Source organism: Gopherus evgoodei, chromosome 2, assembly GCF_007399415.2.
Source record: "Gopherus evgoodei ecotype Sinaloan lineage chromosome 2, rGopEvg1_v1.p, whole genome shotgun sequence".
Lineage (NCBI taxonomy): Eukaryota > Metazoa > Chordata > Testudines > Testudinidae > Gopherus > Gopherus evgoodei.
Window position 1 is genome coordinate 91,111,419 of NC_044323.1, and position 17,397 is coordinate 91,128,815.

Below are 17,397 nucleotides of genomic sequence, written 5' to 3' on the forward strand. Positions count from 1 at the left end.
CACACGATACAGAGACTGTCTTCATAAGGCTGTAGTTGCTGAGAGGTGAAAATTGGCAAATTCATTTAACAAAATGGGATATGTGTATTCTATAGTCACTAAATTAAAACTATAACTTTAAATCTCATGGAAAACAAATCTCTAAGACCAGCAAGCTGTACTTTGTTAGTATCTCTGTTCCTCATGACTTGAAATCTTCAGCATCTAAAACAGTTTTCAGTGCAGATGCATTCAGAGGAGTGCTAAAAAAATATTGGTGGTTAAGTAGGAAACTTTAATCTAAACATTTAGATTTTCAATAGGAGGTTGACGTGAAAACTAAGTAGTGAAGCCTTGCAATTACTGACTTTGTTTTTAGTATCAAATCTTTGTACTTCCTAGTATGGATTCACATTCCATTCTGGCAAATGCTCAGAACTTTCATTGGCAGGAAGTTAATACATTATCGTGCACAGACTATAAGTGCTCTCTGAAAAATTGAATTATTTCCTTGATGAGAGGTCATTTTAAAAAAAAATTACCAGGCGTTTCATAGACTTAACTTAGTCTGAGTGTCAGAAGTTGGTCTTTGATTAAATGAACATATTCCCTATACACTAGGTCAGTATTTCGTGTGTAATAGTACATAAACTCATATGGTACAGCTACAGCATATTTTTCACTTTATTTCCTGCCATGTTTGACTCAGTATAGCAGAAAACAATTACAGCCTTTTAAAAGAGAGACTACCGAAACAGAATATTTTAATTTTTTTTGGCAATAGGAGGTTTTTAGACAAGTGGTAGTAGAAAAGTAAGCTTAATTTTTTTTCAACAGTTCTAGTCACAGATAAATTAGGAATACTTAACTGCTTTAAGAAGTATTGTAACAATTGTGAAATGTATTAAGCCTTTAAATAGATACCAGGTGGAGAGGAATTCAGTCTGAGATTTCCAAGCAATGCATTTGGAAAGCTTTTGATTTAAGAGAGAAATTCCCCTGGATCTTCCAGATATGAAGGATTCCAAGTATCTGTTTTAAACATAAAAATGATTATGAATCTATTGCAACATCTCATTTTGTTTTATAACTCAACTATGACAGACTCCACTAATCTTGAAATATGGATTGTCACTTACTTTTGTACACTGTCTTGGAGAGGGGAGCACTGATTTGATTTGAAGCATCTAGTCACTACCACAATGTTAAATGATTAATATTAAAGAAGAGAATCTATCAGTGGAATATGTTGGACTAATAGATTCTGAAACTTAAGAAACTCACGTTACTTGCATATATTTAGATTTGTTTGTGGCCGAGTATTGGCTGATACATTTGGAAAAGATATTGTATATGCTGCATAATGTTGTCTTATTGTTTAGAATGGCCCTCTGGAAGCTTAACTAAAATATTTCCAATTTTCCTCCTCCCTCATGGATGCATGCTGATTTGTTACCGTGGGGTTCCACATAAGTGCTGGCCTGCTGGCTATATTTTATTTATAGATGCTTCAAAGTCAGTGTATTATCCATTTGTTCTGGAGTGAAAAAGGCAATGTAGACTTGCCAAACAGATACAAGGACATAAAGTAGGTCATATTTAGGGCTTGCAAACCTTGAGTGTCTAATGACTATTTTCATATGTTCTATAGATTTGAAAGCATGGATTGCAATTTTCTGTTAAAATTATTTTCCAATTGTTTATATAGTCTGGAATGAACTGTTAATCTTCTAAATCTGATCCCCACACCAAGGCAGTTTAAAGCTAATCATTTTTCAATATTAACTACTTTATTTTGAGAAGAAGAGCAAATGTTTCAGGTGTTTGGCAGCTAGGTAGTTTCTGATTGATTGTGTGGTAGAAAAGATCCACGGCTCAGTTAAACTGCATGTGATATGTCAAGTTGTCTACATTCAAAATGCAGGACATTTAAAAATAAATTAAATCACTATATACTAATGATCTTAAACTCCATTTGCCGAGCGTAGGTAGGAATCTTTTGCTAAGTGAGTGCTATCAACTTCTGCAAAATCTCATCTTTTATCTAAAAATTTGGCATGCTTACAGTTGCAAAGAAAACCTTCCAAATATGAACTGAGTGTAAACTGTGAAGTGATGTTGTCATAAACCTGCAAAGTTAGCTCTGTCAGGATGATGGGGCTGTCACTCCTGTGTGGGAGCTCTTAATTGCTGGCTGCTGTTGGAATGGTTGTACACGTGGGGCATGCAGAGGCACTGAGTCTTAGTTTAGGGTCCCCTGCTATCCTAGGGGATCCTAAAACAGGATGCCAGTGGGCTCCCCAGTCTTCCCATCAAAGGTGTCTGTAATCACTTATTTAAGGTGAGACAGTATACACTTAAGTGTTTTGGGAGAACTTTCAGCATTAATTTATTTGTGGGAGAGAGAGCATACATTGTTTGGAGGGTGGTGTGGAGGGAGAGTGCAGAAAGAAGTGACTCACCACTGTTCGGTTTATTGGAGATGGTATTAATTTCTTGTGTACATGGTGATGGAGAACTTAATTGATATTGGTGCTTGCATCTCCAATTCAATGCATAACCCTCCACAGAGTTCAGCCAGTAGGAGAGCGACGTCTTTAGGCCCAGTCAGCAGGACATACTTGACTGGGTAAGTGTCAGTTGGGAGGGACATGGCTTAGGACACTAGTGTATTTCAACTAAGAGAGTGGGTTTAATTATTGGGCATCTTGGTGTTAAAACATTTTCAAAATCTCTAAGTGTGGAATCAATTTCTTTGAGGTTACAGAACATATTGCATTAAAATATGTAAATGTGTAGTAAATGAGAATAACTTCATCCCATAAATGTAATTTTTACTATAAAGTGTATATATGATTAGAAAGTAGGGTCTGTGTAAACTTTTCACATTCTACTATTTAGTAACATTTTAAAATTAAATAGAATTATTATTATACTTACAGGAGGTCATTACTTTTTTTGATTGTATTTGGCCTTGGTTAACGTTAATAGGTTGACAAGTTATTGGGAAAATACAGGTAAGTTTCAAATAAGTACAATTGCATTGTTTCCTTTTAGAGTAGCTCTAAAAACATGTAATTATAAGCTAGACCAAAGTAACCGAAATTGTTCTCCTTAATTGACTTACTTGCATTTGAAATTTGTTCTGAAATTAAAGTATCTGTATGGAAAACTAGGAGAAAAAAATTGAGGTGATATCTGCTATCCTGTTCCCATCCTGCAAGGTTATGTAACTGAAATGCTGTTACATTTCAGCTCAGTGTGGAACAACAAAAGTATTTAAGACATCCCTTAGGCATAAGACATAAAGGATATTAAAAACAGAAATATAAACTCATAATCAATTAATGTTCTGTGCTGGATGTCTTGAAATCGAGGTTTATAAATATGGTTTCAGAAGGGTTACATCTAAGATCAGGAATAAAAGCATTCCACAAACTGAGGCACACAGGTGTAAAAATCTTAACACAATACCTTAACAATACCTGTTGTCTCTATAGACCCCAATCTTCAGAAGTCCCATATGTTTTCAGTAGTCCATAAGCTAAACCCTAAATAGTCCATTGGTTTCATTAGGTGGGCAAAATCTCTTCCTGAGTTTTGGATAGCTCTATAAAAATGGATGATAAAAAGTTATGGTGGACCTTCCTGCAGAGTAGATAGGTTCAGTCCTACCACTAATTTTTTTTGTTGGCAAAATTCCTTAAATTCAATTTTTTGTTATATAATTTAAATGAAAGGTAGCACACTTTGATTATATTTTATTTAGCACATTGTTCATTAATAAGCAGAAAAGAGTATTTTGGTATCATGTTAGACATTAATTTCAAATCTAAATTTACAAAATATATAATTAATAATTAAACGACTTCTGCCATCAAAATACCACATAATGTGTTTTTTTAAGCTTTTTCAATGCTACTAATGTTCTGCCATAACACTGAGTGACATATCAAGCCTGCAATAATATAAAATGGGTAACCTATTAACAATCCAGTGTTCCACATATAACTGGAATGTCATCATCTGAACTATCCTCCATACTTACTTTTCACATCCTCCTCATTCGTGTTCTCATTTATTTGCAGCCTACGTGCTGGAGAGCATTTGAGTCCATTTGCAAGGCACTGGAAAACAGGGAGTTTATAGTCTGTATTGCATTTACAAGCTATCAGCTGCAACACTACCTCAGGAGTGGATGGGCCTTTCATCCATTCACTTATTAGTTCACCCTGACCCAGCCATGCCGTGTTTCAGGGCTGGGTGTGACAGGATACTTCTCCAGGCTCCTACACCAGACAGCAGCCTCGTAATTGGCACGCAAAACCTGAAGTTAGTGGAAGTCTTTCCATGAAGGCAGCTAGCCAGATTCAGCATCTCCCTTCTTAGTATGGAACAGCTGGTATCTTAGCTCATTCCCCTCTGTCATATTTGACCAAGCTGCATACGTTCTATAGGTGAATTTTTGAAGGAGAGAGATCTGTAGACAAGACCCAGTGTTGCTCTAGCTCTGCCAGTGCTCTCTGAAAGAGCCTCTTCTCTTGTGATCAGCTTTAGGCCAGTCACCTCCCGACATTCTGCAAAATGTGCTAACAGAATCACATCCAGTGAATGCATGCATTCCTAACATGGGTGTTCAGACATCCTACTGTTGCTTGCTTGCTTCTATATACTTCATGCACTTTTTTGATACCACATCTTAAGTAGATTTTGCTGATGTCCCTGAAGAGAGGAAGAGTAAGAATTACCACATCAGTGTCCTCAGATACAATAAACTCATTCATGGTTCTTTGATGCATGCTTTGTATGTAGCATAATCAGAGTGTCTGTCTGTCTCTTCTTGTGAAGACTATAAATTCAGAAAGTTTGATGCCCCTTCTCTGGTTAAACTTCTTACAATCTTTCTGGCAGGTCACACTGTTTTCTCACCTTGTTTCTCCGGGAAATTGGGGCCTTTTCAATTCATCACGTAAGAACTTGATGAGAGCAGTCTTGCTGCTATAACATCCAAGAACACTGTGCCTCCATTGTTGGATCTTGTAACTAGATATAATGTTGTTCAATAGTCCTCCAGGGCCAGACCTTTTGTTTTCCCTCCCTGAATTTTTAATTGAGATATTATTTTACGCATCAAAGATCATTTCTGTGCTGTTGTTGTGAGTTCCAGTCTTGAAGACTGACAGACATGCTCTGATAGATCACTATATGTTTTGTTCTCAACATTTATTTTCTGTACAAGAGCCTTTCCATTTATGATGCAGGCAGAATGACTAGATATTCTCAGCTGTTACTTTTTTTTTCTCTCAAGATTCCTTGCCAGGGCTGCTTTGCCTTCCTCATGGTGCTGTCAAAGTTGGAGAGAGCCCAGGGCAGTGATCCTAAGGAGTGTTGCAACACTTCCCTCATGTCCAAATTCCTCCTTGCTGCTACCAAAAGCATATGGCCAAAAAAAATCTTGTGATCTGCCTTTAATATAATCTTCTGAGGCTTTTGTTTTATTGGATTTCTGTGTCGTTGCATATCTTCAGTTTTTGCTTTGGTAGACTGTCATAGATGCTCTGGGTTGGCTGCACTGTTTCTACATGTTCACAGCTACGTGTCAGTGCTGTGTATGCATCTTCTCCTTTCTTATATGCATGTAACAGATCCTCTCAAATGCCTGCAAGAGCTACAGAATTAGTGGAGACAGGCTAACTCATTTGTCTCTGAAAAAGGATTGACCCCATCTTCTCCAGTGTATCCATCTGTGACTGCACATCTTTTTCATCTCTCTATATGCCTGATGGTTCTGCATGAGATATGCCAGGTGTTTAGACCCTGATCATGTGTCTTAGTTTCCTCAGACAAGTATTTCTGCGCCCTGTCCCAGCCGTAAGACTGAATCCTTTGGTTTCACCTGCTGTCTGTGTGCCCTTATTGACAGTCTCTTCGATGGCTTGATCCACAGTGGTTTGATAACCTCATCTGTATAGAGAAGCCGCCATTTTTAAAAATTATCGTACACTTCAGGATGTTCTATTTCAGTCATGTCAATTTATGTGTAGTATACTAACAGACATCTTGCATAATTCTGCTTGTCTTAAGCAAAGTACCAGGATATTCTTGCTCTTACCATTGCTAGGTGAAGAAGCCAGTCACCTTCTCTGGATGCTCAAATAGACCAAAGAGCCACCTCAACCATATCAGTGTAGATAATCCAGAATGCTGATAGCTTGCCATTTTCATACTTCAAGAAGTTCAGGTGTGTGTTGAAAACTGAAAGATCATCAAACATCTGTCCTGTGTTTGGACATCATTTAGCTGTTCCTGTGTAGTGTTGCTGCACAACTTTTCCATCTGGATTATTGTCATTTGAGGCTTTAAGTGAACCAGGTGGTGTTCATTCAGATATAAAAGCAGGGCCTCGTACACTTATGTAATCTGACAGCTCAATTGTAGTTTTGTCCCTCCAGTACACTGCTGATGAAACCTTCAGCAATAATACTGAACTCAGCTGTGGGACCAGCATCCTGGAATCCTTTCCCAGTGATCAGAGACATACTGCATATGTGTGAAATGTTCCCATTCTGATTATGGACTTGAGTTTGTCATCCTTCCGCAGTATTTCTGCAGCCTTGGCATACAGTGCCTGGTGAAGCACACGTACTATCTTTCAAGTCAAGTTTTTCCAGTGTTTTCAGTCTTCAGGATTTCATATACCATAGACACCTCCATTGCTGGCACACGTCTGGTTCTGAAATACCCAACACTGACCTGAGTCTCACTGCGCATGCCAGTCCAGGAGCTGACCATCTGGTCATTTACATTTGTTTCCCTGACCAGAGACCATACTTGGTTCTTAATCTGAGTATTGTGAATGGGCTCTTCATAGTCTGTCACCACTGGTTCCATCTCAGGAGGGCCAGTCTGCTTACAGACATTATTAGGAAGAAGCATTAGTAGTGGAGGGAATGATGCTGTAATTTTTTTGTTTGTTTTTTTATTTTATACTTTCTCTGCATGTGTAAGCTTATTGGGTTGTCCAGTAGTTGGTACCTGAGGCTGCACTGCAATGCCACTTATTCTTTGTGATGTCCCTGCACTACTGAGTCTCCAAGTCTGTTGATGTTGTATGCCAAAGGTGGGGATGCAGGACAGACCATTGGATGGTATTGCCACACCTGCCTTGTCCTCATGAGTCAGTTTCTGTAGACAGAAGGCAATGTCCATTTCCTCCAGCCAACTTATAGGATATCCCATAACCTAGTTGGTTGAGTTTCTCATTGCCTGTGAAGTATTTCACTTACCATGGTAACAGGATTTGCTTGGCAGGTTTCTGCACACCTCCACTAACAGCATATATATGATCTTAGGGGAAAGGACAGTATGAGTCTTTGAGTTTATGAACATGGTGTGCTCTTTTGTGTTCCCAATTAATGCTATTTTGGTGTGCTCATTGGGCCACGGATTGAGAACCACAGCTGTATAACAAGATCTGATACTGTGCATCAGCTGCTACCAGCTCCCTTGATGTAATAGCCAGTGTCTTTCCGTCCATCTACTCTTCTGCTCTTTTCTGTACATCGCTACTTGACTTGGTCTACTGCTTGATGCAGTGGGTCTTGATCCTTTTCACATGGATATTTTGTGACAAAATATCCAGACTTTTTTTCATTGTCCGATGGGTGATGATCTATTTCCCTTTTGATTTGTGGCTGATTTCTTCATTATCACTGGAAGGTTCTGCTTGTTTTTCAAGCTGTTGCAGAATTTTCTTTTGTGTGAAAATCTTTCCACAATTTAAGTGATAAAATGTGAGGTAGTTCATTTGTGTCTTTATATTGCATGATAGCAGCACATTGTTTGACCTGTGTCGCTCTTAAAAAGATTCTTCCATGATTCCAGATCTTGCTTTTGTAAGGTCTGTGAAAGGAGCCTCCACATCACATATCATGCATGTTTAGGCCTTTGCTGTTTGTGTATGCTTTTTGGGAACTTCTGAATTGGATTCCATGATTTATTCAGGAATCACAGGTGCATCACAGTCAAATCTGAAGCAAACAGGAAGAAATACGTAAATCTTCGGTCACAATACCTTATTGTACACAACTACCTAAATATTGATTTTAAGTTGAAAAAGAAATGCCTGTTGGAACACAATAGTTTTTTCACATGAAGAGTGACCTCCCCCTTGTTGATAGGTTGTTGGCAGTTGCCATGGCAACTTCCATACAAATTAGACAAATTTGCATACATTTCATTGTTTTAATGAAACGTAATTACCCAAAATTAGGTGAAGATGTGTTCATTTTTAGTCAAAATGTAGCCATACCCATTTTTCACTCCATGCGTACACTTACATGTACATTTCCATGGAAACAGGCCTAACTCGACTTTTAAGCTACTGTGCAGAAAGGCTTACCAGTATTTTTGTAGTGTGTATGCATGGACCCTTCAAAACTAGATGGGAATTTGCCAACACAGATGGGTACCAAAAGTTGTCTGGCTCATGGATAACAAGTATGAGATAAAGAGGACTTGAAGATGGTTGAAGTAGCTGAGAACCCAGTTTAAATGCTTTGCTTGTTAAAACCAAAAGCTGAATCTCATTTGTCTCACTGCATCTTGTTCAGAGTAAAGTGCAAGGCACAGTTCCACTTCTGAGAACATTTTCTGAACCCATTGCATTCTGCAGTCATGTTGGTAGCTCAGAGTAAAGCACATCAGTTTATCCTGAATTGTCAGTAAGATGGACCTCATCCAGTCTAATTAAAATGGTAGTGTACATTGACTAAAGTATCACCTTGACCATGTCTGACACGTTCAAGTTATCTTACATACAACTAATAATCAGATTTTCTCTCTCTTCTTTAAACTGTTGTATTACTGTGAGTAGTTATGTTGGTTGAGATTTTCATAAGTCCTATGACTTGAGTGCAAGTCCCCCAGACTTTCAGCGGGGCTTGCTCTCCTATGCCCAGAATGTCTTTTGCACCTCCTTTAAGATGTTACTAGGCTAGATTGCAATTAGGGCTGCCAAGTGGTTAAAAAAGTTAATCACTATTAATTGTGCTGTTAAACAATAGTAGAATAGCATATATTTAAATATTTTTGGATGTTTTCTACATTTTCAAATATATTGATTTCAGTTACAACACAGAATACAAAGTGTACAGTGCTCACTTTATATTTTTGATTACAAATATTTGCACTATAAAAAACAAGAGAATTTTTCAATTACCTATTACAAGTACTGTAGTGCAGTCGCTTGATCATGAAAGTTGAACTTACAAATGTAGAGTTATGTACAAAAAATAACTGCATTCAGAAATAAAACAATATAAAACTTTAGAGCCTACATGTCCATACAGACCTACTTCAGCCAGTGGCTCAGATAAAGAAGTTTGGTTACAATTTGCAGGAGATAATGCTGCCTGCTTCTTGTTTGTCACCTGAAAGTGAGAACAGGTGTTCACATGCCACTGTTGTAGCCAGCATCACAAGATATTTACATACCACATGTGTTAAAAATTATGTCCTTTCATGCTTCAACCATCATTCCAGAGGACATGTGTCCATGCTGATGACAGGTTCTGCTTGATAACAGTCCAAAGCAGAGTGGACCGACGCATGCTTATTTTTATCATCTGAGTCAGATGCCACCAGCAGAAGGTTGATTGTCTTTTTTTGGTGGTTTGAGTTGTGTTTCCACATCTGAGTGTTGCTCTCTTTTAAATATCTGAAAACATGCTCTGCACCTCATCCCTCTCAGATTTTGGAAAGCACTTCAGATTTTTAAACCTTGGGTCGAGAGCTGTAGCTATTTTCAGAAATCTCACATTGGTACCTTTGTGTTTTGTGAAATCTGCAGTGAAAGTGTTCTTAAAATGAACAACATGTGCTGGTTGGGTCATCATCCAAGTCTGCTATAACATGAAATAAATGGCAGAATACGCATAAAACAAAACAGGAGACATACAATTCTTTTACAAGGAGTTCAGTCACAGATTTAATTATTGCATTTTTTTAATGAGCATCATCAGCATGGTAGCATGTCCTCTGGAATGGTGGGTGAAGCATGAAGGGGCGTGTGAATGGTTAGCATATCTAGCACATAAATACCTTGCAATACCAGCTGCAAAAGTGGCATGCGAACGCCTGTTCTCACTTTCAGGTGACGTAAATAAAAAGCAGGCAGCAGTATCTCCCATAAATGTAAACAAACTTATTTGTCTTAGCAATTGGCTGAACAGGAAGTATGCCTGAGTGGACTTGTAGGCTCAAAAGTTTTACTTTGTTTTGTTTTTGAGTGCAGTTATGTAACACAAATGATCTATGTTTGTATGTTATACTTTCACAATAAAGAGATTGCACTACAGTACTTGTATGAGGCTATTTCTTTTATCATTTTTACAGTGCAAATATTTGTAATTGTCATAAACAGATGGTTAAAGGTTAATATGTCTTTTACCTGTAAAGGGTTAAGAAGTTCAGTGAACCTGGCTGACACCTGACCAGAGGACCAATTGGGGCGACAAGATACTTTCAAATCTTGGTGGAGGGAAGTCTTTGTTTGTGCTGTTCGTTTTCTTTGTTCGCTCTTGGGCCTAAGAGAGTCCAGACGTGCAACCCAGGTTTCTCTTATCTTTCTGAAACATTCTCTCATGTTCAAAATAGTAAGTACTAGCTAGAAAAAGCAGACTAGTCTTATGTTTTCTTAACTTGCAGATGTGTATTTTGCTGGAAGGAGTTTTACCTCTGTTTGCTGTAACTTGGAATATCAGGCTAGTGGGGAGGGAGTCCCTCTAGGCTATATAAATCTGACAACCCTGTAAACATTTTCCATCCTAATTTGCAGAGATAATTTTTACTTTTTTCCTTTCTTTAATTAAAGCTTTCTTTTTTAAGAACCTGATTGATTTTTTCCCCTTGTTTAAAACCCAAGGGGATTGGGTCTGAACTCACCAGGGATTGGTGGGGGGAAAGGAAGGAGGGAAGGTTAATTCCTCTCAGTTTTAAGATCCAAGGAGTTTGGATCAGTGTAGTCTCTCAGGGTAGCCCAGGGAGGGGAATGTCTGGGAGGGGAAAGGAGGGGGGATGGTTTATTTCTCCTGGTTTTAAGACCCAAGAGGTTTGGGTCTTGGGTTCCCCAGGGAAGGTTTTTGGGGAACAAAGTGTGCCAAACACTATATTTTGGCTGGTGATGGTGCTATCAGATCTAATCTAGAAATTAAGCTTAGAAGTCCCCACTTTTGGACATGCAGGTCCCCACTTTTGGACGCTAAAGTTCAAACTGGGGAAAAAATACCTTGACAGTAATAAAAATATAAAGTGAGCACTGTACACTTTGTAGTCTGTGTTGTAATAGAAATCAATATATTTGAAAACGTAGAAAAACACCCAAATCTATTAAACAATAGAATACCAATTTAAATTTATTAATCAGTTTGATTTAATTGATTGCTTTTTAACTCAAAAAAATTAATCCCGATTAATCGTGAGTTAACTGCGATTAACGACAGTCCTATTTGCAGTATATTTTCCTTTTAGTTGTAGCTATGATGAGCAACAAAATCTTGGCTTCATAGTTCTTTCCGGTGTTAGAAACACCTCTTAGAGTTTCATTATGACTTTTCTCTTGTCCTCTGGTTTAGCTGCATGTACAATTGTAAATGTTAGATGTTCAGACTCGGTGAGTTTGGATGGTTTGTGGCTTACATAGCTCTGCAGCTACAAGCATATGTATTGTAAATTGCTGCCTGCACGCAGTCATGTGACTTGCTGCAAGTGCCTTCTCTGCAGTTCCTGTTGCCTGAATAGGTTTTCTGTAGCTCTTGCCTGACTCTAAACGCTCACTTCAAATCTCAACCTGTGTATCTTCCTCTTGTAGTACTTTGCATTTGTACTTCTCCGAGCTCTGTACATAAATTTTGGGTTCCAGATTGTGGGAAAGATGATGTGCCCCATACTGTGGGTATTGAATTTATTTAAAAATTAAATACAGTTCAAAGTCACAAACTTAAATTTGACTATTTTAGGCTTGGAATTTTATGCAAACGAACATGTACAGACTTGAAAAGAGCCAAAGTACAGTCTTTTTAGTTTTAAAACATTTGTAATTTAAAGTGTCTTTTTAATGGAAGATGCATAGTTGCTGTAAGTTGAGTTAGGTTCTTCTGGTACTTGTCCATATTTCGGTTAGAATTGCCCTCTTAAATTGTCCACCTTGGTGTATAGCTTCCTTAATGGAAGCCAGCAAGTGTGTGAAAGGAGCTATTCTACCAGGAGATGAGTGTAACACAGGTCTCAAGCTAAGCCCAGTTAATAGGAATTTTAAATTGTAACTTGTCTATTTAAATTTGGTTCAACTTGTCATTTCAACACTGATCAAGCTTTAGCTTGGCCAGTCACCTTCAGGGTGTTTTAAACAAAACATCGTTAAATTGCTGAAATATTCTTTGAAAATTAGCTGTTGATTATTCATTTCATAGTATTGTTTAAAAAAATTTACATTGATATCAATACTTTCCACGTCTGTCTACACCAGACCTCTAACACTTGACCACTTTAAAATACTTTTAAAACTAGATTTTAAAATGGTTCTGCTAATGTGTTTAAAGGCAGGCTTAGTGTGAAGAGCTTAATTGAGCTTGTTTGGGAATAAGTGAATGGGAAATAGTTATCTGGGACTGAAAGTTTTTACTCTTATTTGTGCTGTTGTAGCAGCTCTTGTCCTGGGGCCGGATCTTGGTGTGCTAGGTGCTTTACAAACACACACAACGAAGACAGTCACTGGCACAGCCTACGTCTAGGCTCATGTGATCAGGACTTTTGCTTGATGCATCAGAGCTGGAGGAAATGGAAGATGGAGATGCTTGTTCTGTTTTCTGCTACTGTAGCGTTGCTGATACCCACACAGAATAATTCTAAATCTAGAAGCAGAACCATTAAACCTTTCTGGGGACGGTGAGGGGGGATAATCATGTGGGAAAATAGTCTATGAAGAGGATAGGGCACTGGATTGGGGGTTCTGTTCCCGCCTCTGACCTGCGGTGACTTTGGGCAAGTCATTTCACTTCTTCTTAGGGTTTGTATCACCACCCATCGCTATGGTTTCTGAGCTTCCTTCCATGCTGCTTTCTCCCCTCCCATCCTTTTTCTGCCTTTTTGGTTTAGACTGTCAAGTTTAGACTTTTTGGTCGAGTCTGGTTTAGGCTCTTTAGGGCAGGGATTCTTACTATATGTACATGCCTAATACAATGGGACTCTTGTTTGAAGGCCTCTGGACCCTACTTCAATAAAAATAAAAGCAAAAATTTTAAAAATATTTACATACAAGTTTTATTGAATTTATGAGGAAGATATCGGAACTGATTCCATATTCTCTTGCTTGAGAATACTTAATTTTAGTTACATTAGGCCCTGTGCCACTGTTGTTGCCTTGAGCCTTGTCTACACAGAGGATTGTTTGCACTGTGACACCCACTAGTTGGTGCGCAGTACGTAAGTTGTAGTAATTGCATGCACATGACTCAGCTGTGCCCTCTTTCAGTTTGCCCCATTGTGTGTACGCAGTAGAGCTTGGGGCACACTAAGCACATGACATTCTGGGATAGTATCCTATGGGCCTTTGCTTTGATGCTGAACAGTGTGTATTCTGGAATTTTTTTCTCCACTGCATGCTATGGACTATATACTGGAAGTCAGATGGGAGCTAGTGGAATTCTAGGTCTTGGGGTCAAATTTTAAAAATCCCATGACTTTGCTCTCTACATCCCTTGCTGGTCAGGGACACAACCCTATGCTCCAGGTGTCCCTAAACCTCTGACTGCCAGAAGCTGGGACTGAATGATAAGGAATGGATCATTTGATAACTGCTCTATTCTGTTCATGAACTTTGAAGCATGAGGCATGACCACTGTCAGAAACAGGAGAGTGGGCTAGATGCACCACTGGTCTGATCCAGTGTGACCATGCTTATCCTTCTCTTTTTGGGGGTGGGGTGGGGGGAGGGAGACAGGAACTAGTGGCATTTTTGAATTGCTGTCAGCCAGCATGGACCCAGCAATGCTCTGCGCTACTGTGTTTGAAACTGTAAACACACAGTCTGTTTGGTCTTTATTTGAGCTTTTGCACCACCAAGCAGATGAGGCAGTAGCAGCAGCAGAGGGAGGAAAATGAGGATAACACCATGCAACTGCTACTACAGGAGCTATTAATGGAGCAGCTTCATACAGTGCAGCACTGTTTCTTGGCTCAGAAAACGAGCTTTGATTGGTGGGAAAGGATCATTCTGCAGACCTGGGGTGATCAGCTGTTGCGAGAAAACTTCAGGAAGGCAAAGGCAACCTATCTTGAGATGTGTGCAGAACTAGCCCTGGAGCTGTAATGGTAGCATGCCAACATGCAGTGCCCCATATCTGCAGAAAGTGGGTCATCATTGCCACCTGGAAGCTGGCCACTCCCGAATGTTACTGGTCCATAGTCATGCCCAGATGTGATGCCATGCATAGGACTCGGCATTTCTCAAATATAGCTACCATGGCCGCCTGAGGCCACCAAAGGCTTTTCTTGCAGCTACAGCCTCCTGGGATGTGATTGGGGGAAGGGGACAAAGTAGCAGCCCTTCCCTCTCCTGTTGTTCCTGGATGTACTGCCTTGGTGTTGGTTGTCGGGGCCACCAGCAAGGGTCCAGCCCACCTCTGGAGACAACTGGAACACAATGCAGAAGGATCAGGCAGCCGATGAGTTCCCCACATTCCCAGGGGCAGTGAGGCTCAGGCTTTGGGATTCAGCCCTGGGGTGGCAAGGTGTCAAGCTCTGACCAAGAGGGTTCAGACTTGATCCCCAGGCTCCAGCTGCATGGAGGCAGGCCCCAGGCTCTGGTTGCAGGGCTTCGGGCTCTGGCCATGAGGGTCGAGCCCCCCGCCCCCCCCGTTGCCTCCCCAAATCCACCATCCAGGGCTTAATTTGTCCCCTGACTTGGCAGGGCTGAGAATCTGCTGTGAAAAGTGATATCAACAAACATACAAGTATTACTTTTCACAGCAGACTTACTTGTTAGCAATAAGTGAATTACAATGATTTGGACGTGTGTATATATGCATATTTATTTGTTTTTTCCTAAAGCGAATTACGTATTTTAGGAGAAAGTGTGAGCGCGGCCACTAGCAAGAGTGCGGCCACCAAAAAAGTTGTCCTTAGAACCTCTGTTTCACTGAGTTTTAAAGCTTACTATTGATTTTTACATGCGAGGAGGTCTTAAATTGTATTAGGGCAATCGATGAGACTAATCTGCCTATCATTTGCCTCATATATCAGGGTTCTGCTTTTATAAACGGAAAAGGGTATTTCTCTATGGTGTTCCAAAGCACAATTGACCACTTTGCAGGGTAGTTTGGAAAGGTTCTCAGTGCTAGGATGTTTCCAAAGGTGTCCGCACCTCCATTTGAAAATTGTTAGTGGTCTGCAAATGAAAATAAGTTGAAAACCACTAGTCTACAGTGTCTTTTGGTCATAGCAATGCTGTCTGGCCATGCAAATACTCTCTTTGGGTAGCTCCCTGTCATTCCTCTAAGACCTCAAATACAACCTCCAGCTGTCTGGTTTTTTTTCCGGGGGGGTTGGGGAATCTGTAGTGAGGTCTGGGACTTCTAAGATAGTGGATGATATGTGTATGTGTTTGAGGATTGCTAGATTGGGATTTTTTCAGTGTTCACTGCATGCTCTTTGGGTGTTCAGTGGTGTGTGGCAGACTGTCTTGTGTTGGGAATTGTGTTACTGGTCTATCTTTGCAGTTTTGATGTGCCTTGGGACATGCTTATATGGGTCGGAGGGGTTAGTGGAGGGCATCTGGGGTGAGCTGTAAAGTAATCCCCTATACATCCACTTTGCGCTGTCCTGACTCTCAATGTTACATTGAGGCGAGTGACTGGGAGGCAGAGAATCGTCTTATTTAAAAAGGCAAAGGGCAGATCAGAGAGTGATGCTGTGAAGTTACTCATCAAGTTGGTACTCCCCGAAATGCAGCAGGAGTGAATTGTGAGCTATACCACAGCAGTGACTGTGCCGCTATCCCACAGAATGTCTATACCAAAATCAAGCAATTTCTCAATCTTAGGTTCTTTATCTTCCCTTTGGATGTGCTGGAAGCACAGAGAAAGATAGGGTTCTGCACTGGTTATTTGAAGCCATAACTGCACCCAGTCTTTCTATGTAAGGCCACGTCCACACTACAGAGTAAAATCGAAATTAATAAAATCGATTTTATAAAACAGGTTTTATAAAATCGATTTTATGCGTCCACACTAGGGCACATTACTTCGGTGGTGTGCGTCCATGGTCCCAGGCTACCATCGATTTCCGGAGCGGTGCACTCTGGGTAGCTCAGTAAAAGAATGGGACCAATAACTTCGATTTCCGTCCACACTAACCCTAAATCGATATAGTAATATCGATTTTAGGGTTACTCCTCTCGTTGAGCAGGAGCACAGAAATCGATTTTAAGACCCCTTAAAATCGATTTTAAGTGCCTTGTAGTGTGGACGGGTACAGCGTTAAATCGATTTAACGCTGTTTACGATTTAACGCTGTAGTGTGGACCAGGCCTTAGTCTCTGAAAAGCCATTAAGAGCAGTATAGATCTGTCCTTAAAGTAAACATCTTTTGATGTACGAATGTGTGCTACAGGGCATATATACTTCAGCTGTAGCCTTAGTACCTTTATGGGCAAGCAATGTCCATGTCTACATCATGTAAACTGAGAATACTAACCAAACTTTTCCTGTAACTACTGTCTCAATAAATGGTTGAATTTAGCGCAACTGAATGTTTTTTCATTATTCAAATATGCTGCCAAAGAGCTGGTGGGGTAGAGGTTGCAGCTGTATCTTGGTGCCTTATACTATCAGGAGCAGATGAATAGTTTTTTGGGACATGGGGATGACATTTGGCAAGCAGGAGAGATGCAGGGAGGTGAAAAGGAAATAGGTATGTGCATGGGTGTGTCTCCTCCATGGCAGGGGCTTATAAGCAATTAATGGTTTGGAGCTTTAGCATGAGACAGAAGCTGATTGCCCAGCTGTTGAAGACACCATTGTGAAAATGTCTGCTGGGAGTGAGAATGAATGAAGGTGGGAAAGCATAGACCCAAGGGAGGCAGGAATTGAAGATTTAGTCTCCTAGCTCATATCTGCCAAAGATGGCTGCAGTAGTGGGGCACCTGGAACAGAAGTTAGCACAGCAGTATAGTATAATAAATTGTAAAGATAGATACTTGCATACTGAGGTTCCCTTGGTAGGATCTGCCTCCTAAGTCCTGGGCTGGGTTTCTGGCTTGGAATTGGGCTTCATTCCTGCACAGCAGGCCTCAGTATCCGTAATCCCATAGAGAGATCCTGGCTTTCCAGGGAGAGGTGTTCATTACTCTCCTCATAATCA

The 17,397-nt window shown here is 40.0% G+C and overlaps 1 protein-coding gene across 6 annotated transcripts in view; it reads left to right on the plus strand.

Moving 5' to 3' along the window:
* Positions 1-17,397, plus strand: part of SEPTIN7 (septin 7) — a 128,971-nt gene that overhangs the window by 28,880 nt on the left and 82,694 nt on the right. Inside the window, exon 4 of one of the 6 annotated variants that reach the window (XM_030551355.1) lies at positions 7,005-7,010. The exons of the other annotated variants lie outside the window; for them this stretch is intronic. Within the exon in view, the coding sequence (XP_030407215.1) occupies positions 7,005-7,010 (6 nt within the window). The remainder of the gene's footprint in view (positions 1-7,004; positions 7,011-17,397) is intronic. 6 annotated transcript variants of the gene reach the window in all.